This window comes from Eucyclogobius newberryi, unplaced genomic scaffold, assembly GCF_026437365.1.
Source record: "Eucyclogobius newberryi isolate DKJ021-1_F unplaced genomic scaffold, fEucNew1.0.hap1 SCAF_19, whole genome shotgun sequence".
NCBI classification, from domain to species: Eukaryota; Metazoa; Chordata; class Actinopteri; order Gobiiformes; family Gobiidae; genus Eucyclogobius; species Eucyclogobius newberryi.
This window is the reverse complement of record NW_027315823.1, coordinates 24,342,063-24,368,425: the sequence shown is the minus strand read 5'-3', so window position 1 is coordinate 24,368,425 and position 26,363 is coordinate 24,342,063. Positions and strand designations below refer to the sequence as shown.

The 26,363-nt window shown below is 39.8% G+C and overlaps 1 protein-coding gene across 2 annotated transcripts in view; it reads left to right on the top strand.

Annotated features, from left to right (window-relative positions):
- The first annotated feature begins 3,364 nt into the window (after positions 1-3,364).
- The window catches only part of LOC140365785 (voltage-dependent calcium channel subunit alpha-2/delta-3-like), a 34,245-nt gene continuing 11,246 nt past the window's right edge, over positions 3,365-26,363 (top strand). Inside the window, exons 1-15 of one of the 2 annotated variants that reach the window (XM_072452338.1) lie at positions 3,365-3,714; positions 4,775-4,856; positions 6,407-6,604; positions 8,569-8,685; positions 9,912-9,971; positions 12,739-12,901; positions 13,393-13,524; positions 14,105-14,165; positions 14,228-14,378; positions 14,722-14,796; positions 14,902-14,991; positions 19,015-19,128; positions 20,076-20,154; positions 22,230-22,363; positions 23,757-23,774. In XM_072452338.1, the coding sequence (XP_072308439.1) occupies positions 3,575-3,714; positions 4,775-4,856; positions 6,407-6,604; positions 8,569-8,685; positions 9,912-9,971; positions 12,739-12,901; positions 13,393-13,524; positions 14,105-14,165; positions 14,228-14,378; positions 14,722-14,796; positions 14,902-14,991; positions 19,015-19,128; positions 20,076-20,154; positions 22,230-22,363; positions 23,757-23,774 (1,614 nt within the window). In that variant the 5' untranslated portion in view covers positions 3,365-3,574. The remainder of the gene's footprint in view (positions 3,715-4,774; positions 4,857-6,406; positions 6,605-8,568; positions 8,686-9,911; positions 9,972-12,738; positions 12,902-13,392; positions 13,525-14,104; positions 14,166-14,227; positions 14,379-14,721; positions 14,797-14,901; positions 14,992-19,014; positions 19,129-20,075; positions 20,155-22,229; positions 22,364-23,756; positions 23,775-26,363) is intronic. The other variant, XM_072452339.1, reaches the window with a different exon arrangement.

Genomic DNA, 26,363 nt, shown 5'->3' with positions numbered 1-26,363 from the left:
TTAGAATAAGTACAGTGTTAGCTACAAATGATGATGACCTCTAATCCCTAACCTTTTGCTTGATCACAAAAGCATGTTAACAGGATGAAGAAAACAAGCGCCTTTGAAGGATCAGAAGAACACACATTGTTCTTCGTGACAGCTAATACAACACATATGGTAGAAAGTAGCTATAAATAGTTACATTTGTTTTCAAATAATCTGGACATAAATAGTCCCTCAAGGCAGATTGTCCTCCCCCTATTCTCTATCCCCCGTCAGCAGGGTTCAAAAACAAGGGTCAGACGAGGTTTAAGCATGGTTTTAAGCATGGACTTTTACAGGGCTTACATGAGGATGAGTGATGATTCCCTCATGTTATTTTGACATAAAGATCAAGAAAAGAGACAAGTGTAATTTGAATTATATTATGTCTTTGTGTGGTGTGTTTCTTCACTCATTATCGCTCATGTGGGTAATTAACTTTGAGACAAAAGCAGAACTGTAATAAAGGAGGCAAACGCTCAGTGAATGCCTGGTTTAAACTTTTGGAATTTGATGAGGATTAATGTGTTGCTTTGTTGCATTTGGTTTTATTGAACATAGTGTTTCTAATTAGCATACTTATTTTCTGCTCTTGATTTGGTAAATATTGCCATTAGTTAAAGGGACAGTTGAAAATGTATTGTATTGATTGGATGCAAAACTTTAGTTGTAAGCAATGTAACCAATCTATTTCAATGCTAAAACTCATTATTAAGACATTGCTAATTGACTTTGTTTGTAGTAGTTCAAAAGAAACACATATTCCACTTGTTGAGTGAAGTATCTTAAGCATTTCTTAAAGGTTAAAGTTCAAACATGCTTGTATAGCATTTACAACAACCTGTTGTGCCCAAAGTGCTTCTCACACGAGTGACGTGGAATAATTAATTACAATGCAAAGACAAGAATTAGCTCATACAAACTGTACATAAGTCCAGAAACAATGTGTTCTGTTGTGGAAAAACAATCAGTTGTAGTCATCTGGTTTTAAGTTTTAAGTTTCCTAAAAACAAAGTCCAGATGACTACAACTGAATCTTTTTCTACATAAGTCTAGAGCAATAAAGTGAATGTTCAGAAACGATTTAAAAAGGTTAAGAGACAGTGCGGTTCTAATGTTTAGTGGCAAATTGTTCCATAACTTGGGAGCAGCCATAGTAAAAGCTTGAACACCTTGAGTTTGAGGTGAGTTCTTTGTATATTTAAAAGCTGCAGATTTGTGGACCTCATCTCTCTGGCAGGAACAAATTAGGAGAGCCATTCACTAAGATATGGCAGGACTAAGCCATTTAGACATTTGAAAACAAAGAGCAACATTTAAAAATCTGTTCTATGGCTGAAATTTAAAAAATGTATCATCATTAATACAATTTACAGTTAACAAACGTTGTTCATGAGCTACATGCATTTTCTTCAACTTATTTATCAATGTAAGTCTTTTTTTTTTTGTATTTATTTACACTCCATCAGCTATACTCAAAACAGAATTAAGAATACAAGATAAAATATACAACAGGAGATAATGTTTTCTGCCTATGGATGTATTATTTTTATCTAGTTATCAAATGTATTTATTTTCCCTTTATCCTTTTATTTTAGTCATTTTAATACTTTTTCAATCATTTTACCTCAAACTTCAAGAAATAATTGAATTGTCAAATGTTTCTGCTCTGTAAATATGAAAAATTGTCTCATAATCCTTCAAGTTGTATGATGTGAGTTTGTATTAGTGTTCATTTAATACATACAGCCGACATTTCAAGACAAATTTCCCTCTTCTACAATATAGGAAAAAATTAGGCTCATTTGTTGAGTTTTTCTTATACACAGACGTCACATAACCGGCTTAAATAACATGATCATCAATGTTGCATATTTTCCACAGACCAACCCTGGAGTGTCTGAGGGCACAAGACGGGCTTAATCTGTCGGATTTAAGAGCAGTCAAGTGCCCCGTGCTTCACCTTGTAAGAGGTTTATGTACAATCAAGTGAAGACTGAGATTACACGTTTGAGTCGAGAGCTCACATAGGTCCGGCTAATCTCCATTGTAGCGTAAAAAAGGATTATTCTTACCATTATTTAACCTAGTCAATAATTACTGATAGATAACAATGATTTGTGTTTAGAGTATTGTTGTCTGTAATTGAATTGCTCTTTTTCTGAAATTCTGCTGTTGAGAAAAATTATCAACAAACAGATGGTCAATTCAGCACCATGGACAGCGCAGCACATTTTTTAACAGGATTGTTGTACATAAAATGCTTATAAAATTCACAATTGTGCTACAGGACAACTACAAATGCTATACAGGCACAAGATAAAAGATAACTAACGTAATATCACATTTTAAATTAGTTCAACACTCATGACATCAAAGTTATAGGTCAACAATAACTCATTGTTCAAGTGTTTTAGTCCTGTAAAAGGTGTGGCCATATTTTCCAATAAATCAATTATTTCATATAGATTAGGGGTTTGACACGTGACCCATGGCCCCACTACTTGGAATTTTAATTGAATTTGTACAAGACTGTCTAGAGTCACGTGCCCCCAGGACAGGTCTCGGACAGGGCTCGCGCTATGAGACGGGCACCGCACCGTTGAACCCGTCCCTCTGGCGGGATGATTTTGTCCATTATCGTGACAGAGCAGCCCTTTTATCCACCGTCGATAGTTAATTAAAGCGTTGAGTGTATGGTCCGGATGATATTGTCCGTCAGCCAATCAGGGGGAGTCTTATCGGCGCGTGCCAGGCGTATACAGGGCGCCTCACAACTTTGATGTACGACGCAATTACCTTACTAACAAAACCTTCAAGTCCAAACGGGGAGGCACTGACTGTAGAGAGAGAGTAGGACCGTTGCGTACGGTCTGTTATCAGATTATCTGCCGCGTTATCGTCATTTTTCTATCTTCAAATTCACATGATGCTCTTCAACACATTGAATTCCACAAAGTCAGCGACTTTAAGTCACGAACATCATTTTTCAAAATACCATTGTTGAAGATAAAGAAAGGCTACATCATTTCTTCTTTTACTAATTTGTTGCTGCTGGCTCTTCATCCTTCATTAAGCGCACGCACGCGCTCACACAGCAACATTATTACACACAATTTTAGGCAAATTTATTTTTCAGCCAAATACGCAACCCACAACATTTTGTCGCATTTCTGAAGACTAAGCAGCAGTCTCTAAACCAACAAGATTAGTGCTGACCAAACTCCTTTTCAACAGTAGAATGTGTTAATTGTTTTTTTGGAGGGATTTTACAGTCAAACGTGACGCCATTTTGTAATATTGGGTTTAAAAGCCAGTGGAGATGTTTGTAAGGAGTGTGCGTCCACTCACACGGGGTTTTCCTGAGCACGAGTGGAAGGGGCACGAGGAGCGGGAGCTCTGTCTCTACAGTGGCTTACAGTAGTGGACGTGCTGGACGTACGTCGCTGGAGGAGGCGCATTAACCACCACACATCTGTTCCCACTCCACGCCACACTCTTTATTTTACCCTCCGATTTTTATGTTTTATTCAATGTTCAGCCAATAAAGATGCAGGGGAACGTGCGGATTTTGCTTTCGCCTAAATGCAGCGGTACTTTCCTCGTGCTGTGGATTTTGATTTGTTTGAAAGCGGCGGCGGTGCAGGGCTCCCAGCCCCAGCAGCAGCAGCCGGGCATCCCTCAGTCTGTGTGAGTAAAGAAAGAGCACGGCAACTTTCCTCGTCGTTCCTCGACTCTCTGTCCAACAGATTCATGAAAAAGATATATTAAAGATATAAGAATGAAAGAATCCTAATTTGACTTCAGCTGAAACTGATAAAGTTCGGAGGAAAGTCGCAAAAACTGCACATTCAGCAAAAAGGGCGAATCTGTGCCAGTCTCATAATGTATATATATTTTTACTTTTAACAGTTTTATTGTGTTCAGTGTTGAATATAGGGAAATGTTGGAGCAGAAAATCATGTTTGAATCACATTTTAATAAATATGCCATTATATTAAAAGTTGGCTACAATGGAGTGCAAGAGCATGCTGAGCAGAAAGCAGTTTATTAAATCTACACATTGTAGCTATTATGTTTGGATATTATCATATTATTATTATTATATTTGGATATCCAAATGAAAAATAACATGATATAGAAATAAAACTAGATTTCAATTACCTCTAAATGTAGATTTATTTGGGTTTATAGTTATAGTCTATAGACTACTTTTAATTGTGTTTTAAAGTAATGGGTTTGATTCTTGGATATTGCATGCAAGTACGAATCTGTCACTTCAAAGTGGGCAGAATTGGGGAGCTCTCCTCTTTTTCTGTCTACTTTTTATGTTTATTTTCTACAATGTTTTACATTTTAAGTTGACATGTTTCGTATCAGTTTAACAACAATAATCTAAGTAACTTAAAAACAGGTCATGAAATTTACAAGGAATGATCAGTGAGAGAGTGAAGGTCAGGATCAGCAGGGCATGACTACATTAAAATGAGTGATAGAGCAGGAGAAGAGACAGGGAAGGATGGGGGCTATAGAAGAGATAAAAGATGTTTAAAGCAGCGGGGCCCAAGAGGACAACTCCACACTCAAGAGAACAAACTAAATGTAATTATACCTGACTCAGCTTTAAATAAAGGTGGTGGGAATTGATTTGTAAAAAAACAAAGCGTTACAGAGTATTACATTTGATCTACATTTGAATCTTAAAAATAAAAGTAGCTAAAATGATGTTTGTTTTGTCTTTTTGTTGTAGTGTAAAGCTCTGGGCATCAGCTTTTGGGGGAGAAATCAAATCCATCTCAGCCAAATACTCGGGATCCCAGCTGCTGCAGAAGGTATTTGTTGTGGTATTTGTTGGTTGAATAAGAACACTGCATTTGCCTGTGCCCTCACACTCATGTACAGTAGAGCCTGAGGCGAGTGAGTTTCGGCTGAATGCTGATGCTCTGTTTCAGCAGAGACTCAGGTGTGCTGGCCCTGACTGAGTGTGTGAATGTGCCCATGTGCCTGTGTGTGTGCGCATGTGTTTGTATGGGCCTGTGTGTCTCTCGGACACGGCCCATTAAGCAGTGCTCTGATTCCTCCTGTGTCATCCCTCCAGAGTCTTAAGTCTCACCCTTTCGCTGAATCCCAGCATGACAAAAGACTGAACAAAGAACTAGCCAAGACAAGAGATGGTTAAATGATAAATGCATTCACCCTGAGCTAAGATTAAACTTTGTGGCCACTTGATGGCACAGGTGCGCTCTGCGTTTAAAGGCCTGGTATGTGAGGAGGCCATCAGGATGTACCCCGGAGCAGGACTGTTCTCTCCAATGGGAACCAAGCGAAGTCTGAAGCAGCTGGAGGTGGGGCTACGACGTGTGAATGCTGGAGAACTGCAATGCAGTGTGTAGTCACTGTACACTTTGTGCATCTGTGCTCAGTGTGCTTAAGGAGAAATGCTCGATGTGTCAACAGGCAAATATGAATACTGTAAATGTTCTGAGAGATGTTTTTGATTTTACTGAAGCGCACTTACTTAAGTGTAGACTGGACTGGAGGTCATGTACATTTCTTATACATATATTTTGTCTGTTCTTTGCGATCACAGCTATGTAATCATGTTTATAAATATTGTTGTTGCCATTTTAATTATTAGTTTTGTGTTTCACATGTGTTCACTGTCACTAGTGTGTCATTCCAATGTATCTGTCTAAAAATACATATATTTTGCACTATATAGTTTTGCAATGGTACAAAATCCAGGAACACAACCATTGTCGCCATACACACTTTATCTGTACTGTACTAGATCATAATATTGATTAATTTGACTTTCTTAGTGTTTCTTGCACTACAGTGTCTTCCCTTTTAATTATTTAATCTTTACTGTGTGACAGAAATGTAAATCTGTGCCTTTGGTCGCTGCAAAACTGGGCATTAAAAATATGTATATTTTGATACCAAGTTTTAATAGATCATGAGCTTTGGGAGTGTTACATATAGGAGCCATGCCTGTTTTTATTTTTTATTGTAATACAAAGCTGGTCTTAATTTAATGTTGTGTATATATATATTATATATTTATTGTATTGAAATTGGTATTGAAAAATTCCAAGGAAATAAAAAAAAAAGTGTCACATTTGCCACTGTAAAATATTAACAAAAGGGGCGTGAAACAACCTGATAAGCTGGATCACTTGTAAATACATGTATCACTCATGTAAGTTTTGTCATAATCCTGAGTGTTACGGGTTTGAAAAACACAGCATTTAGATGCTTGTACTATAAACAAGGTTTTGTTACTGATTGGAAAAAGATACTGTAATGTCATGTAGTAGGTCAGGGCTCTCAGTAAAGTGCAAAGCCACACTAATGCTCTCCTGCCCTGGGACTCTTGTAGGAGCTGCTGTCCATCACCTCACCTCGAAACTCCTCTGATCCCAGCACTCCCATGAAAGGTGTGACCCGGATCGGCTCCAGGACCTACTGCCCCGGAGGTTGGGAGGACGCAGCACCCAGGGGCCCACGCAAACACGGAGAGGGCGTACAAGTTGGCTTTAGGAAAAGAATCCTAAACTCAAATCCTACATGTCCAGAGGTAGGATACGTTGGTCCCAGTAAATTAAAATACTGAACTAAGGATTGTAAAGAATGTTTATGAACAAAAACAGATGTAATAGTGTTCAAAATCCATGACGAATAATACAAACTAGTTACATCCTGAAAATATGCCCCCCTGCAATAGTTAAGGTACCATATCATGAAGTTCAGGAATTTTACACATAAACCTTTATTTCAAAATGTAAGAAAATATTTCAAAAGACATAATGCTTTTTCAGGTTTTAGTATTAAACTGAAATATACATAGATCATTATTTCATATTTTGTTCATTGTATACTCCAATAATATTGATTTACAACACCTTGATATTAGAAAAAATGGCTGAGAGAGTTTTTTAAAATTAATTTTAAATTTTTTATTTTTTATTTTAGTGAATGAAATTATGTGTATCGAGATAAGATCTGTATCGTGCTGGTGCAGTAATTGAGGAGTATTCCATAGTCTTTGAGGTGATGTCCAAAACCTGTTGTCCAAATGATTACAGTTTTGCAAATGAAACTGTGATCTGATTCACACAAATAATCATCAGTCAAATGTCAGAATATAAATAAAAACTGCTAATGCTAATGTATTACATCAACTACAAAGTCAAATTTTATTAACAAAATGTATTGCAATTAACGTAATTTAATAAAGTGATTTTAACAGCGGCTTTTCTCTTCTGAGAATGTACAGACATCATCTCAGATGCCCTTCCTGTGAAAACCTGAATTATTTTAGATTATTTGCCTGGTGGCCAATGTGGCTGGATTATAAATCACATCATGCAGAAATCTGGGTTTTGCCATCAGCACTGTAAGATTTGTGTAAGCACTTTGACTTTGCTATGTTCCTGGTCATAGAGCCATGTCTGAGGAGAGCTGGAGCCAGTCAGCACAACGCACTGAGCTGTGAGGGAGCTGACGGGTCTTTAGGGGCCGCTCATTAACAATGATCATTAGATGCTTTTATGGCGAATTACCCTATTTCTCCGGGATTTTAGCAAAAGCGAAAAAGAGCATGGAACTTTTGGAGTTTCCTCTACACTGGCCATTACGGTAATCAATATTGGTGATCAGAGGTTTTGATGGATGGGGCATAACCTCCAGTGGAAGACGGGACAGGAGCGCGGTGGTTGTGTGAAAGGGGGAGGACTCGGGGGGTGCATGGGGCCGGGCGCTGAGGCGAGGAGGACAGGCGTGAAATGAACTGTTCTGCTCCACTGCCGTCCCACACTCTTCCTTTCAGTAGGTAATTTGTCGCCTCATGTACTAGCCTGTGTGTTATTCTGTGTCCATGCGATGCCTTGAGAGTGTTTGAATACCAGTGTTTGAATTCCAGTTTGTTTTAAGATAAGGCTAGTGGGAGTGGACATTTTGAGCGGATCGTACTTTGTATGTTTCGTCTGATCTGCATTCTGGAGTTGTAAGCAGGTTCACTGGATTATGCAATGTTGTGTTGCTCCAAGCTTTGTTCTGTTTCACTGGAGGTCCGGCGTATCCAGCAAAATCAGCATTATGTGAGGTGTAGTTCATTACCCAGAATCGTCCGAGCTTGACACGTTATTATCTTTCTCTTGTGCATTGACTCCATTTCAATTACCCTCTTACCATGCACTGCCCTGGGCCGCAGCGCCTCCCCCTGGCCACCCATCAGGGCCTTCTCAAGCCAATCACAGTCGGAGGAGAGCAGAGATCAGCCAGAGTCTGCAAACAGATAAAGACTATCCATCACTGTCGACTGCAGCGTGGATTTTATCTCGGAGAGGATTGTTGACCAATGTGTGAAGCTTAAAGGCCTTGTTTGACAACGCCATGCAACTCCATGGAGTATTAGCAACTGATAAAGATTAAAAGCATCTTTCTTTTTATCTGCTTTTAATGGTTTCCACCTGATGTGTATGAAGAATGTACATCTTCAGTAATAAAATGACTTTAATTCAAAATGTTTTGTTATTTCAGAAACCCAAAGAGTTAGTAAAGGCAGTGAAGGTTGAGGAAATAGATGGAGTGAAGCTGGTAAAGAACCTGGCTGTGAGGATGGAAGAGATGTTCAGGAAGAAGGCTGAAGCAACCAGGGTATGTGCATCTGCTTTATTATTTCAGAGTTTGAAAAGGTACTAAACTGAATTGTTAATTTCTGAGAATGAAGTACATTTTGCACAGCATATCTGTACTATCACAATAAGCCATGGTTGTTCAGTTACACCTCTTTGTCTTTACACAAGTGTGATGTCAAGTCATGTCCTTTTTATGGTTTATTCTATTGTACAGATGGTCCTTATAGATGTTCTGTGTTCATAGGTTAATCCTAGCAGCCTCAGTGGCCTCGGTTCACAGAAGCTTGTAACAATTTTAATGCATTCCCTCTCTGGGACTGCTGGGAAATGATAAGGTTTATCTCGTCTCGCCTGATCCTGCTCATGACAGTGTCGCGATAATTGAGCCAGTAAATTACATTCAGAAAAGGCACCTAATTTAATAACGCTGGTTTGATTTGGTGAGAAATACGACATATTGAAGTGGTAATAAGATGTAGAGGAGATAAGGCTGATGGTGCGAACAGAAGAGGTTTGCTGTTAAACTGAACGGTCAAATATAGTTCATATATTTGGACCAAGTGAAATTACCTATTTTAAACCCCCTGCTGACGATGGTAGTGATGACAAGGTCAAACTGCAGTTTGCACCATGCACCGCCTGAAATGTGTTTATTTAGCAGTTATTTTGACATGTGGGACAGATTTTAATTACCCACTCAGATCCCGTGGCTGTGGTGGTGACATTTCAAGAAATACACAGCCCAGCACATTTCACTGGACCTGTTTATTATCGGACTGTTGACTGTTCACACACTGCAGCTCACCACCTCCACCTGGTTTCAATCACTGCGCACCTGGACAGCAGCACCCACCACTTCTGCATGTGACGTCTAAGAGAAGCCACAGCATTTGAAAGCATTTTAAATGTCATAGTTTTACAAATTATAGTTATTAATGTGTGCGCTCTAAAATATATTGTTGATGGATAAATGCCTCTTTTTTCACTGCAGGCTGTTTTTCCTTAATAATACAAACAAGCACAATTTCAAATATTTTAAAATGCCAGCACATAATTTTGTGTGATCCGCATAGAAAATGTAAGCCAAAAGATCGCCGTAAACTTGGGCCTGTACTACAGTCCGAGCTAAATGGTACATTTTTAAATTAGGGCATTACTAAGCTAAAAGGCTACTTATGGCACCACTCTGGGTCGTATAGGCTCATATTTTAGGTGTTTATTTGGTTTGTTTGATCTCCTCTTCAGCGGCTCGTGGAAGCTGCGGAGGAGGCGCACCATGAGCACGAGGAGAACCCTGAGCTGCAGGTAAGGCCTATCCGGGCAAAACGAAGAAACCCAATGTATCACGTTCATTCAAAATCAAATTCACAGAAAAGTGAAGCTGGATGAACCATTTTAGTTGGGCAGAAGGGGAGCGGCCGCACGGGTAATAGGCCCTAAGTCTTTAATTGCCTTGGCACCGTCCTTCACACCGCGCTCCCGTCACAGTTCCTCAGATAAGAGCCACCGCTGAAGGCTACTGCGTCACTACTACAACTCAAACCCCACTTTTAATAACGGGACCTTAGGTGTGGCCCACGCTGTCTCCTGGACGCGAAGAGCGCTATTTACGGGCCTTAAGTTTGATTGTTTTAGAAACATGTATAATACGGCTTTATTTTTAGGCTTTCGTCGCACGAGCATGAGGAATTACAGTTTGCCCCGGTCTGACATTACCCATGTCATGCAATTGAGTTTGTTTTGCCGCATGGCCTATTCGTTATTTCAAAATGCAGAATTATAGCCCAACGTTTGGCCCAAAGACAGAGGTTACGTTATAGCAGGCCTATTGTAAATTTTAATAATTAGAATAATTTCGCACTAATACAATTTTATATGTTTTCGAAGTTTATAGCAGCCCATGAATTGTCTTTTCTTTGAGGGGAAAAACTTAAGCGCTTCGTTTGGCCTGTTCAAGATCCTTAGTCTTATTTTCCTCCACAATTCCGTAGATGGAGAATAATGTGAGAAACTTAAATCAGGAATAATGTATCCTATTTAGACAATAAGGCGGTGTTAGATCCACAGAAGCGGGGCTCTGCAGTGAGAATGCAGCATTCCTCTCGTTCTTTACTGCGCTCTCTCTCTCTCTCTCTCTCTCTCTCTCTCGCTCTCTCTCTCTCTCTCTCTCTCTCTCTCTCTCTCTCTCTCTCTCTCTCTCTCTCTCTCTCTCTCTCTCTCTCTCTCTCTCTCTCTCTCTCTCTCGCTCTCTCTCTCTCTCTCTCTCTCTCTCTCTCTCTCTCTCTCTCTCTCTCTCTCTCTCTCGCTCTCGCTCTCGCTCTCTCTCTCTCTCTCTCTCTCTCTCTCGCTCTCTCTCTCTCTCTCTCTCTCTCTCTCTCTCTCTCTCTCTCTCTCTCTCGCTCTCTCTCTCGCTCTCTCTCTCTCTCTCTCTCTCTCTCTCGCTCTCTCTCTCTCTCTCTCTCAGTCCGCAGCTGGACTAAGATAAATGAAACTCCGGTGCGGCGCATTGTTTCACTTTCATGACTCCAGATTAGAAAAGGCAGTCGAGCCACAAAATACTCGAATAACGGCAACGTTTTACACTTAATGGAAGCATTTACATCATACGAATATGTTTCATTCAGCCTGTTTCCCGCGGTTTCCTCGTGTTCACGGGCAGGGCCTCATATGTCCTCTAAATATTAACTTATTAGAAATAAAAAATAGGACATAATAAATATTAGCTTATTATATTTTCAGTGTTATGATGCATTTTAGAAGATGCAAAAACGATTTACTTACTACATAAAAAACTACTCACTATTTTAGATATATTTTTGGTAGTATTTAAAAAAAAAAAAAAACTTAAAAAAAACCCATAATCATAAAATAAATTACCTCAAATCAATATTCACGGGTGATAATGATGCCATGTCATGAGATTAGTCGCTGGCATCAGTTAGTAAGGCTGGCCTGGGCTGACATCACATTTGTCATGCACCATTTCCCTGACCGCGGAGATAAGGCAGCTGCTCTTATCAGAGCCGGGACAGAGGCGACTGGAACTGGCCCACGGGCACAGGGTTCAAGGTGCACATACCTCAGCACTGACAGCAAGCCCTCATCAAAACTTCACTAAAGCCCTGTGTATGAGGTTTATAAATATATATATATATATATATATATATATATATATATATATATATATATATAATGTGATAATCCTTTACATTTTAATAGGCATTCTCTCATCATGCTTGGTCTTGGTAAAGTTGTTAGATGCGGACAGGCCCGGCCCACCTGAGTCTCACAGTGAGTTTGCAAAGCCCTGCACTGTAAAAGTAGCAGAGGGGACAGTGCTGCAGAGGCCTGGAGCAAACTGCGCTAGTGTAAAAGTCAGTGGGGCGTCTCCATGCTGCAGTGTCCCAGGCCTGCTCTACAGTAATAACCTAGTGGTTAACGCGCCTCTCTTCAGCACTATCGCTTGTGCTGAGCGAGCATGTTCCTCTCCCCTGCCACTCGCCCCGCCCGCTCGCACCGTCACCGAGCTGCTCAGCCGTGGTATGAGCTGTCAGGGGCTGCTTGATGGTGATGCCCGCGCTGCCTCCCCTGAGTGTGGTCTGTGAGAGTCTATCAGCCAATCTCCTCCTCCTTCTCTCCGCGCAGACAATAAGGAGACAGAGGCCACCCAGAGGCCGCTCACACAGGATGAGCTCGTCTCTCTCTGCAGCAGCATTGAAGGGCACCAAGCACTAACTGTTCACTTTAGTCAAGACTGCACAGTTTACCAACATCACAGCCACCCAAATCCTCAAGTCACTCTGTTTGAAAACTAATTTTTGACAAATGTTAATTTGTAATTTTAAAGCTGTTACAAATAACAATAACAAAAATAATGGTCTTATTATCTTTAACAATCTACATTAATTGGTTTGTGTTTCAATTTCTTAACTGGAATAAATTTATTTCAAATACTCTTCATTAAAACTTATATAGAAGTATAGATTCCAGTTTGACAAAGTTTGATGAAGCAGTTGCCTACAATGTTTACCTCACTCAGTAATAACATCCATATATGTCTCCCTCACTACAGTATGAGTACTTCAATGCTGTGCTGATCAATGAAGTGGATGATGAGGGCAATAACGTGGAGCTGGGAGGAGAGTTCATCCTGGAGCCCAATGACCATTTCAATAATCTTTCTGTCAACCTCAGCCTCAGCGTGGTGCAGGTGCCCACCAACATGTACAACAAAGGTGAGCTGCACACTGCCCTAAAGGGGGTTATTTGGGCATTATTTACCCACTGCACGGAAGAGGAGGGAGGAAAGGAAGCTGTATCAATGTCACGGTCAGCCAGAAGTGCAGTTCGGTAATCAATAGGAGTTTAGACATAAAGATAAGAAAACTGCAGGCTTTTCCAAGACGCTGTGAAGTGCAAAGAACAGGCGGGGGAGGAGAGGATGTTACTTATTCGGAAGCTGTTTACTAGCTTCTTGTTTTATAACGGCCTATGTCTGCTGCTCACTGCTGCTTTTGTTCAGCTATAATGGACTCCCCATAAGTCTCTGCTCAGAGCACAAAAGGCCGCTCGTCTGAAGGCAGGAGGGAGGGGAAGATTTGGTCCGAGGGCATTGTGCTTACCTCACAGGGGTCAATAAGGGTCATAGGTCAACTGTTCTGCCACTTGCTCATCAGGTTGACCTGCATTATCACAGTTTCATTGACTTGTGTCTTTGTGTTAACAGATCCAGACATCGTGAACGGCGTGTACTGGTCTGAGGCGCTGAATAAAGTCTTTGTGGAGAATTTTGAGAGGGACCCAACTCTGATCTGGCAGTACTTTGGGAGCGCCAAAGGCTTTTTCAGGCAGTACCCTGGTGAGGCGCGCTCTTCCCATGTGTGTAATGTAAAAAGAACAGGGCTCTCTCCAGGGAGCCATCAGCTGTCTGCACAAAAAAAAAAACAGATTAGAACAAATGACGTCTAAGTACTAAAAAGAGTAATTTGACTAATGTTGTAATTTTACAGACCATCAGAGAGGATGCATATATACAGACTGTAATTAATCAGAATTTGTCAGGGTGAGACTGCTGGATCCTTCATTCAACAGACTGTTACAATGTTATTTAAGGCCTGCGCGCTGCAGGAATGGAATTGAGCAGCGAGAAATGGATTTAGCTGACATGTTATTAAGCACAGTAATTCTATTATTATTTATTATTCTATTATTAAATACTAGAGCTTAACAAATCAAACTGATACATTTAATTCAAATTTGCACAGATTCATCACTGTTTAAATGTTGGTAATTTTGAGGAAAAAAATAATAATTCCAGGGAATCTACAGAATTTCCCATTATATATTCAATGATTATACATAAGTAATTAAAATGTAACTTAATTTTCTTTTAGCTTTTTAGTTTATTTACTTACTTTACTGTTTTGTTTTTTCTCCAGGTGTTAAATGGCATCCAGATGAACATGGCGTCATAGGTTTCGATTGTAGAAACAGGAAGTGGTAAGTTGTAAACCTCAAATGTTGAATTCTTTATTCACATGTCTCACTGTTGCTTTGCACAGGTACATTCAGGCTGCGACATCACCCAAAGACGTTGTGATTCTGGTGGACGTTAGTGGCAGCATGAAGGGACTGAGACTGACCATCGCCAGGCAAACAGTTTCCTCCATTTTGGACACACTCGGGGATGACGACTTTTTCAACATTATTGCAGTATGTTATATAAGTTTTTATTTGATCAATTCCTTCAGTGTTACATCAACACATGTAAATAATAATCTGCTTGTATTCTACTAATGTTATTAGGGTAGAAATTGTATTGTGATGAGGTGATTACTCATGGAAACTGCACACATCCGTCATTCCACTTTATTTTATGATCATGTGATCAACCCCAAACCAGTGAAGACTGTTAATTACCAGGAAACATTGTTCTCTTGTTAATACTATGAGAACAGAGCCGCAAACTATATTTGTCCTTTGTAATACCAGTTGTGCTAATTTCATGCTATTACTGTGCTATAAAGTGCAACAAATAATGTTGTATATTCTTCAGTATAACCAGGAGATCCACTATGTTGAACCCTGTTTGAACGGCACTTTGGTCCGAGCTGACAGGGCCAATAAAGATGTAAGTCTGACTCAAACAGACAAATAATAGATGCATGCAGATCCTATCTCTTTGTGTGAATAATGCCCTTACCTTTGTTTGCCTCATACCACTGTTATCTGCCAGCATTTCCGGGAGCATCTGGACAAGTTGTTTGCCAAAGGAATCGGGCTGCTGGGTGAAGCTCTCGCTGAAGCATTTACAATCCTTGGTGATGTAAGTTTAATTGAAGCTGCTGTTCAAATGGTTACTTTTAGGACCTGTTTGCATCTTGGAGTGTTAGGTGTTTCTCTAAGGAAAACATTTAGTTGGAAACATTCTTACCAATACTTTTATTGCATCTAATGTTTTTTGTTTTTTTTTTTAAAGATTTTGTTCTCAATTCTCAATTCAAACTCGCCCAGGAGTGTTACAGAGGTCTTGAATACATTAACAGCTAAACTAATACAAGAATCACATGCATGTTTTAGAGGGCTAAAGTCTAGACTCTAAATTACAGAAGTAGCTGGTTGTATACACAGGTTATTGTGTGCTGATTCATTCAAAGTACCTTAATAATTGCAATTTCAAAATAAAAGTAATTAGTTAATTGTGACAAATAAAATAGTGACAACGATATCTTGCCAATTTAGCAGTAATTTCAAAAGTGTTTCGATACGGGAAGATACTGGTAATGCTTTAATATAAAGGTTCCTGACTAAACTATTATTCATTCATACATTCATTTTCTACCGCTTGTTCCCTTTCGGCACCTAGTGACCAGTGACTTTGGGCCTTAGGCGGGGTACACCCTGGACAGTGGCCAACTCGTCGCAGGGCCAACACAGAGACATAGACATTACAGACAACTATTCACTCTCACATTCATTCACTAGGGCTAATTTAGAGTTGCCCATGTTTTGCCTAACACATGCATGTCTTTGGACGGTACATGTTTTTATCCCTCGGTTACTGAAAAGTGTCAAGTGAGCATCAAAAATAATGCTAGCAAATGCCTTTTAAGTGCATGGACAAACTAGGGCTTGTTAATGACGTGTTGTTTATAGATGGTTTACTGAATTTACCCCTGAATCTGGCAGGACAGCTGCTTTGTCAGAGGTCTACGCTGTCTCAGTACTTTGAGTATGATTTTTTCCTGTCGAGCTGCAACATTCAGCATTTCCATCAACCTGTTGCTGTTCAATTCCCTGTGACTATAAATCACTTCCGTTTACAGAAATATTGTATCATAAAGCAGATTGTCCTAATGCCTTTTTTCTGCTCGGATGACCAGATGACAATGTTGTTTGGATGTTATAGCATCCCACAAATTAATCTTTTGTTCATATGGTTTCGTTTGACACCTGATAATGAATTGGTCTCAGCCTAAATCCATTTTTTTGTTTTCATTTAATTTACTGTCTCCACTTGACTAGAACAGGAGGAAAAAACTTTGGTTTAAAATCCACATTTGCTTTCCCAGATGCTTTTCCAGCTTATGTTCACAAGTAATCATGAACCCACTCTGGAGGTGTGAGGCGCTGCCCTGTCCCACACTCCAGCTCACACACTTCTTTTCTGAAACATGATTAATGGCTCTAATTAATGTCAATGATTAATAATGGGGCGATTGGGACACAAAATAGATAAGGAGCTCGGAGCCACGCCACACTCCCTTTATCTCTATGTTTTCAGGCAAGCCGTGGCAGCGTTGCTAGAGTCCAGAGTGCGGCTGGCTCTTCCTTTGCATTTGTCAGATTAATTAAAGTCTTCCAATGAATATGGTAATCAGCTGTAGCCGCTTGACTACTGTTGAAATGCATTGGTACGGCGGCCCCAAGTGAATTAATTTGGACTATCACAGGCCTGATCAAGACCAAACACCAGAGGATTCACACAAATAGAATCCTTTGCTGTCCTGTCTGCTGACAATGAAACGGTCAGTTCGGTCAGCTGCATTTTAATCTCTTCTTTTAAACTGGACATCATTCATTAATGTAATTGAATTTAAATTGTTGCCGGATAAAGTTGAAAATGCACAGAGGTTGTGAGAAAAGTGAAAGAATAATGCTAGTTTTATTGATTACCATAATGTTGAACATAAATGTATGTCCACTTGGTCTCCAGGAAGAATAGTCTGTACTTAATAGATATATAAAACTTGATAACCAGCTTTAATTGCATGTTAATGGAATTGTTTGAAATTGAATGTGCCCTAAACATTTCAATTTATAAGGGCTTGGAAGAGGGAGCAGGAACAAAATGTCTTAACAAAACTGTTAACTCTTTGGGTGCTGCTCGGTGGTGTAGTGGTTAAGTCACAGCACACATATGCCAGGCTCCAAGTGCAGCCGGCCACAGTGTCGTGAGTTTGAGTCCCGGCGATTTACTGCATCCTGTCCTCCCTTCTCTCTCATCCCCCATTTCGCCCTGTCCTCTTCTGTCTAATAAAGCCTACAGGCAACAAAATCTTTAAAAATGAAAGATCAAATAAATACACTTTGGGTCTGTAAAAACTAACAAATACATAAATAAATATATTTGATACCATAATTAAATAATCTGAAATGCTGTATACGCAATTACCAGTAAAAACTTTAGTTTGATCATACAGCTTTGAAAACATTCAAGATTTTAATAATTTGGGTATTTTTTTCCCAATCACAAGCTTTCATCTTCAAAATGTTGTATAATAGCACTGAGTCAGATGGAAAAGCCACCTTACTTCACTGAAAATAGTAGGTTAGTTTGAGATAGAGGTGGCCTCAGGTGACTCGCTCACAGGATAAAGAGGCTCCTGTGTGTTTGGAGAGCTGCAGTGCCCAGAAGCTCTGCGCCTTTGATCGCACGTCTGTGTGCATCGTGTTACAGGTCAATAAGCAGCTTAATTACCGTCATGTATCTTCTGGCTTTGCAATGGTGGACAACATTTTCACTTTATTTACAAAGGACTTGTTGTGGTTTATTTCCCTGTATTGGTTCAACTCTGATATAAAAGGGTGTGATGTTATTAATTATTAATGTTATTATTATGATTATATTTATACACCTACTGTATGTATATTTTCTAATTCCACTAAGATGCTTGTGGAATTATGATTTGCTGTTGATCGATTCAACACGAAACACATGACTGACAGCAGATCAAATCATGATATGGTGAAATTGTGGTATAAACGATACATTGCACTATTTAAAAAAATTAAACAATTAATCTATTACTTTTTGCAGTCACAATATTCACATCCTTTTTATGTTGACTATTTACAACATACAATTTGATTTCTCCAAATAAAACTTCCTGTTAGAATATAGTTTTGTTTCTCTGATAAAATTTATATAAAATTATATTTGATATCATTATTAGTGAAGTACAAGAAAAAATATAAATTAAAGTGCCACAGTTTGTTACACAGCAATTCTCAAAAGGAGTAGGCAGAAGCTGAAGCTTACAGGAGCCTACTCACTTTCACATTTATCATTTACGGTAACAGCTGTTCATTTATTCATCTTCCACCGCTTGTTCCCGTTAAGGGTCGTGGTGACTTTAGCCGATCCCAGTGACTTTGGGCTTTAGGCGGGGTACAACCTGGACAGGGGCCAGCTCGTTGTAGGGTTAACACAGAGACGTAGACACACAGACACAACATTCACTCTCACATTCATTCACTAGGGCCAATTTAGAGTTGCCAATTTACCTGACACATGCATGTGTTTGGATGGTGGGAGGAAGCCGCAGAACCCGGAGAGAACCCACGGTAACATGAGGAGGACATACAGACTCCACCCATAGCCCAGCTCTATACATCCGATACCCGTATTAAGTACATTGAATACCCTAGTTAGATTTTCAATAATCCAGTGGAGAAAAGCAGCATTACATATAAACATTTATGTGTGGGTTATGAGTGCATGTGTTCATTTCTGTGTGACACTCATACCCAGGAACTCATGCAAGTTTTTCTCCCCTAAAGCCCTGACTATAAGTAACATGTTTGTAACAGCAACTAGCTCCTTAGATTGGGTCTCCTCTGGACAATAGCAAATCCCAAGACTGATAAAAATGACAGATATTTGGCTAATTTACTGGTTGCGTTCTCAAAATTGGTTGGCTGAAGACATTTGCAACTTAGAACGGGTGAAAAAGTCAAACATCTTGAACTTGACAAAGAAATACCAATTTATATTCACTTGAGATAACATCTCTACAATCTGTATTGATTTACTGTGTGTTAATCTTGTGTGTTATTTCTTGTGCAGTTTAATTCGACCGGCCGAGGCAGTGTCTGCAGTCAGGCCATTATGCTGGTCACTGATGGAGCCACTGAAATGTATGACGATGTGTTTGAGAAGTACAACTGGCCAGAGCGAAGGGTGAGGCTGCTTATCCTGAACTCCTAAATGTGTTTCTTAATTTTCATTTGTATTTACTTACATTTTGCCTATTTGCACTGCAGTTTTTAGCAGTTGCCATCTTAACATTTTCAGTATAGTTTGCATGTAAAATGATGTTTTCCGATGCGTTGACATGTCGCAGTGCAATATTTTTTCCCATGAGGCTTAAGTGAGAAAATTACCTTGTTCAAGGGTAGTGTACAAACCACTCGGTCCCAAACCTCTGCACCCCAGTCCCACTGCTGTTACAAACCCAGTCGTCCTTTTGTAAGAGGTAACGCGGTTAGAAAGGAATGGACTGCTGAGCCATTTGCAGAGCAGAACAGCTCGGGGACTGATGTTAGCATATGTGCGCTGGCACCGTGTGGCGAGATACAGGGCACTATTTGGCAGTGGGTCCCCCCTCCTCCACACGCCCTCAGGCTCCCCTTTGTGGCAGAAGTCACTGTGTTTTCCTCTATGTTTTATGCTTAGCAAAGCATCTGGAGCCAATGAGGCGTTCAGGTCTGGCACAGAGTCACACAGTGCTCTTTAAAAGGACAGTGGAACATGCCCTTGTGCCAAGCCCCCAAGGAAACTAAATGAATTGAATTTAACCATATGTGTCCTTTGAAATCATTGAGTGAAAATACAAAAGGACCGCTGTTAAACACTACTGCAGAGATTCAAGAAGTGCCAAAAATGTGTGTCATAGGTCAAAATATTTTTATTCAAGAACATTTGGTAAAAAAAACGTATTAACTAACAAATTACATTATAATATTATTATACTTGGGTACAATTACCCACATGCGAAGACGATATAAAAGCTTCTTAAGTAAGTAACGGTTATAGTGTTGTAAGTAGCAATTGCTTTCACCTCTGCAGTACATCTTATTTAAGGAAAAATTGTTTGTGTCTTTTATCGTGAAACTGTCTTTGTGCAGGTACGGATATTCCCTTACCTGATTGGACGAGAGTCTGCTTTTGCTGATAATCTCAAATGGATGGCCTGTGCCAACAAAGGTTAGTGACACTGTGGCGATAGGCCTCAGACAGCCCAGTATCAGCAGGAAGGTGACGGCTTGTGGTTTAATGCATGTGTTCTATGCTCGCTGCTCACATGCGTTGTATTAAGTTTCTGTGTATATGAATTATTAATTTTGTGATGGATGCAGATCACTGTTATTATCACACTGTGTAGTTCCATCTGTACCATTTTAGACAGGGGATAAAGAACTTAAAGGAGTATACAAATAGTCTTAGCAAATTATTTTACATTGTTAAATAAATGTTTACTGGTACATGTGTTGAAAAGCATTTAACCCTTAAAGAGCTTTATATTCCACGTAGGGCTGGGTGATATGGCAATAAAAGTCAAATCCTGATCTGATCCCTTTTTTGTTACATCACCATAACAACTTTTCTGTTCGGTGCAGCTCTTTGCTTAAAAACAGACAATGTGTGTGTGAGAGTGAGTGACAGGTTGACTTAACCAATTACAGTGCTTTTTCCACCTTTATTTACATCTGCAAGGCAATGTGAGTACAGTGTACATGAATTATGGTAAGGTATTAAACATATTTAAGTTTTAATCTTTCAAAACATTGAGCGCGCAAAAGGATATTTTAGGGACATTCCTGTTAGATATATTACACATTCTTACCTAAACGTCTGCACTGAATTAGTTATTGATGCTGTAAACTTTAGCTGTGGAATGGGGTGTGTATGAAATAATTGGTGCTGTCTATTTTGCCGTGCATGTGAATGTGTTGGCTCCCCCTCTGTCTTCCCCAAAAGGCAATGAAGTGGCACTTTGATGGGTCATAGGTCAATCTGCTCTAATCCCTCTTCCTGTCAGAGAGTGTCCCCTCAGCTGTGCGTGCTGATGGCTCCCACGTGTCAGCGCTCCGGATGAGTGCCCCCCGGAGCCAAAGTCACAGCCAGGAAAACACATCACAGTCAGGCGAAGAGGGGAAGAGGGGAGTACCCAGCCCCCCCCTCTTCCCCGCCCTCCCGCTCCCAGACACATGCCCCATCATGGAATAACCGCACATGTCCCGTATGAAACATGGTGGTAACAGCAGCCCCCCGACAGCCAGTCAAATGCCCTCTGTGTTACTACAATGGACCGCTATTTACTACCGCAGCACTACAGGGAATTGATTAAATGGCAGCGGAAAACGATGGTTATGCTTTGCTTTACATGCAAAAATGAGACGGTAAAAATATATTAGGCTGCACATTTTATAATACATATTATGCAATTATAGCAAGCGGATTGTGAGTCCACTGCTGAAAAATCTCCATAGAGAAAGACTTATGGCTTTCCCCCAATATTGAGACAGGCCTGTAAAGGGGAATTGGAAAGAATGTTGAATTATTGTTGTTTCTCCTGTTACTAGCCACATTTTAAATCCAATTTTATTTCTATATGAATTACGTTACATTTTGTAAATCCAGCACTTCTAGTTTTATCCTTTTTGTATATAATTTTAGGACTGGGTGTCTTAAAATCTGCATAATTTAATGTCCGTATGACACAGTAATTGTTGGAAGGTGGTATAGCTGCATTACCACACCTTTCTCCCCTGAAGTACATTGTAAAAGCAGTAGATTGGTGCACGCTGTCTGCATAAAATTGTTGAAAAAATAAGTCTGTGAACTCTTAACACGTTAATACGTTGCTACATGATTTGGGAAGAAAGCCAATTCGTTTGTGATCCACTCGGCTTCACTTACCCAACTTATTATTCAGGACGGTAACTGAGCTCATGCTGTTCACATTTAAAGACTTCATTTTTACATGATTTCTTGAATTGATCTTAAATTAACTACACAGGATGATTTCAGCATATACATGTGTTGCTTCATGTGATGTGGCTGTAGGCAATGAAAGAACTAAAGACTAAAGATCAGGCTTTTTTGATTAATTGGTGGACAAAGATGATGTGAGGTATCTCTGTATCTGACCTAAACTACCACTGCAAACTGCTAATATTGACTAATACAACATTTGGTCAACTAAGTCACCATCGGCCGATTAATTGACTAAACGACTAAAAACATACTGCACTTTTCTATTAAAATGTTTTGTGCAGGATACTTCAGTCAGATCTCCACCTTAGCAGATGTTCAGGAGAATGTGATGCGATATCTCCACGTGATGAGTCGCCCAAAGGTGATCGACCACGAGCACGACACAGTGTGGACCGAGGCCTACGTGGACAGTGCTGTAAGTGCAACTGTTTTTCACTATGTTCACGTTCACATCCGCTTTGCATTTTGTGAGTTAAACATACAAATCAGTACTGTTAAGACTAAAATTATACAATGATGGCTTATGAAAATGAAAACTGAAAGTTGGCAATGAATAGTATGGGAATTATAATCCAGAAATGTTTGTTCTATCATTAAAAAAAGAATCTTAAAGAAGAGTTTGAGCAAAGGTTTAAGCACCATGAGGTTGTATCAGGTGAATAGTGAGATATGCTAAGAGAAGATCTAGATATCAAAGAACATAAACATAGACACAAGATTTAGCTAAATATTTAAATTATCTTATGTCACCAAAAAATGATCTTTCCATCAAAATGGCAAGATGAGGTCTTGTATAAAGTTATCTGCAGGTTGGAGCTTCCCTCGTATAGAATATGTTCTTAACAGCTGATTTTGTGTAGGAAATATCTCCCACTTTTAATCAATCAGTTCTCCTCATTTTAAGATTGCTGATGCATTGCGCTAATGTTTAAGCATTTTTCCATAATCAAGCTGCCTTAACATGTTAAGTGATATTGTCACATGGTGATTCGGTGCTCTAGTTCATGCAGCTCTCTGCTCAAACACAGTCCAGTCCTTCTGTACTCAGACAATCAGTATACCTAGATACTTAGGTATCTAGGTATACTGATTAGGGGTTCAAATCATGCTGTAGGCTCAAAGAAAATAGTGGTATTACCGATTCCTTGTCCTTTTTCCTAAGCTGTCTGCAGCTTTTGCACATTACTGTATTCACTCAGTAGAAGAGTCAGTCTCAGAGCTTATGCCGTCACTGTTGCTGTTGTTTGGTTGTTGTGGATGTTGTGTGTCTTGTGAGCATCTTTGAGAGTGTTGTACAGTAGTGTGCTCCTGTGGATGTCTCGTGTAGTTGTTGTACGCATGTGTGTGTCTTGTATGTGTGCCTTGTGTGTCCCTTGCGTGTGTCTTAAGTGTAGATCCTTGTGCAGTAGTGAGTACATGTGTGTGTCTTGTATGTGTGCCTTGTGTGTGTCTTAAGTGTGGATCCTTGTGCAGTAGTGAGTACATGTGTATGTCTTGTATGTGTGCCTTGTGTGTTCCTTGTGTGTGTCTTAAGTGTGGATCCTTGTCTTGTACATGAGTGTGTGTGTGCGTGTCTTGTACTTTAGTGTGTGTGTTTGTGTATGTGTGTGTGTGTGTTGTACAGTAGTGTGTCTTGCGTGTGCGTACACCTCCTTGTCATTACTCTTCAGGCTGTGGAAATTACTCCTCATTATGAGCTTCATTAATCTGCATGGATTTCCCCTCAGTGTACATCTGTGTCCACAGAGTCTGCTCCAGTGCCTTCAATCTAAAACTCTTTCTCTTGTTTATCTGCTCTTCTCCATCAGCTCTCACAGGCCTACAAGGTAAAGCTCCCAGTGTGTCAGTACTTATCAAAGTGCGATGCATACACTGTGTTTACAAGTCATGTCGACAGTACATTTATTTATCTATTAGATGGCAATAGCGGTTACTGTTTTCTGATATTCTGGGGGCAGTGAAAGAAGTGCAATATACATTTATTGAAGCAATGTTTTGGTTTGTGTAGGTTTGCTGACTCAGAAAGAAAATGTTCTATGTATTTTAAAACTGCAACAGAAAATAAGAAAGTCAGATGAATATCTTAGTATCTTGATAATAATAGTCAGACAATATTATTCAAATCCAACTCAAATGGGTTAAGGTAAGAACGAGGCTCAATAATCAGACTTTTGTGAAATATCTCAAATTAAAGGCAGTATGGACGATTTTTCGGCGATTTGAGAACGCAGGCGGAAGTGCGCATGCGCACTCCCCCGTGCGGACTGATACAACACACACGTGCGTTTGTTTATTAGCGCGACGGAGCGCATCACATCTCTCGTCTCCCGTAGATTTCTGTCCACTTCATTTTGCCCCGTACACTGAGGAAACTATATTATGATAGATCAATGCGCTTAGGCACGCGGAAACGTGGGGACGAACTGTACGCGGCTGCAGGTGAGCGGTAGGTGCGTTTTATGATTGATACGTGGCAGGACAAATGATTTATCCACGCCACGAGGAAATATGATAAAAAAAAATTGCTGAAAAAAATCGTCCATACCACCTTTAATCTAAATCTAAAATGCAACACAAAAGTGAAGAAATTTGCACATTTTTAAAACAACATCCACAATATTATCTCAATTTCAATATATTGCTCACCTCTAGTTGCAATATAAAGCAAAATAAAGTGCTTCTATTTCTGCCCTTAGGAGTTATTCTTAAGCCTTTTACAGTTTAAATGGAATGAGAAATCTTTCCTTGATACTTTTACCTGGAAGTACTTCAAGTTAAGCTGTTGTCACTTCTCTAAACCCGCATCATCACAATACTTAGCCTCCTAAAAAGTTTCAGGAAGCTCTATTCCCCCTCGGCTAGAGCGGTATACGGGCTTTCATTGAACTACTTGTATTTAGTGTGGTTGTAAGGAGTGTGCGCGCACACTGGGGCAGGAAGATTGTCCTCTGGAGTCTATGCGCTCCTGTATCTCGGCCTCAGACACACCATTCATCATTCTGTGGATCATTGCATTTTATCTCCTAAAGCCCATAATAAAACTGACATTGGAGGAGAGACCAGGGGAGTGAAGGAGGGGATGGGGGAGGAGGAAGGGGAAAGTGGTGAACGCGTGTCCGAATACTAGCTCTACCTGCGTGTGTGGACTCCAGACTGCATTCATTGTGTTGGGATACGTTTTAGAAGCTACCATTCTTCATGTTGTCACGCTGTAGTTGCAGCTCACGCCTCATTGACTTCATATGTATGCATGTATACAATAGCACACACGTAATAGGGCGAAAATGCCATTGAGGACTACTTAAATACTACACAGCATACCTTGCACACAGAGATTTGTATGATTAAACAACAGGTTTCACATTTAGGATAAATATAAGAGATTGTATCAAGGAGAGTTCATAAAATTCATGGGGCACACAGAAATACTGGATAGTATTTATTCAGCGCTCACCAGTCAGAGATACTTTTTTGTTACATTGATGAAAAGATTTGTAGTGGCACAATAAAACATGTTTCAGTTACACTTATTGTGAGAAGATTTAACACTTTTCCTCAAATCTGTGAGTTTTATGAAATCAAACGTTCTGAATGACTAAATTAAATACTGGTAAATGTTACAAAAACAGCCAGATAACAACGTTTTGATATGATTGAATTAAATATACTTATTATTGCTTCTAAAAAGGTCACAATTATTATTTTTTAGTTCCTACAGTTATAGTGTGACCTCAACAATCACAAATATTGATTAACCAAATAATCTTGACATCCCTAATTGCTGCGTTAAACATCGGTGGAGATTTATGCATCTGAATTCTATGGTATAATTAAGTCAAAGATGCTTGGTATCCAATGGCGGAAGAGGTACTCAGTTCTGTGGCTTAAAAGTGAAAGTAAAAGTTTTGAAGTAAAAACATTTCACACAGAATTTGAGAACTGTTAACGTGTTAAATTTTGGGGATGGATCTCAAAACTTTTCAGCAGAAAGTCACCATGAACGTGCAAAAAAATAACTCCATTAATCCTATGAGAAATGCTTTTCTGGCAAGGCAAGTTTATTTGTAGAACACAATTTGTACACAAAGCAATTCAAAGTGCTTCACACAACAGCAAATGCATTAAAATCACAAAGACATGACAGAAATCACAAAACAGTTTAAGACATAAAAGAGAAGAGTGCAAAGAAAAAAAAGGCCGGTCCATGTTTAGTCCTGACTCTGGCACCAGCAGGAGGCCGGTCCATGTTTAGTCCTGACTCTGGCACCAGCAGGAGGTCGATCCATGTTTAGTCCTGACTCTGGCACCAGCAGGAGGTCGATCCATGTTTAGTCCTGACTCTGGCACCAGCAGGAGGCCAGTCCATGTTTAGTCCTGACTCTGGCACCAGCAGGAGGCCGATCCATGTTTAGTCC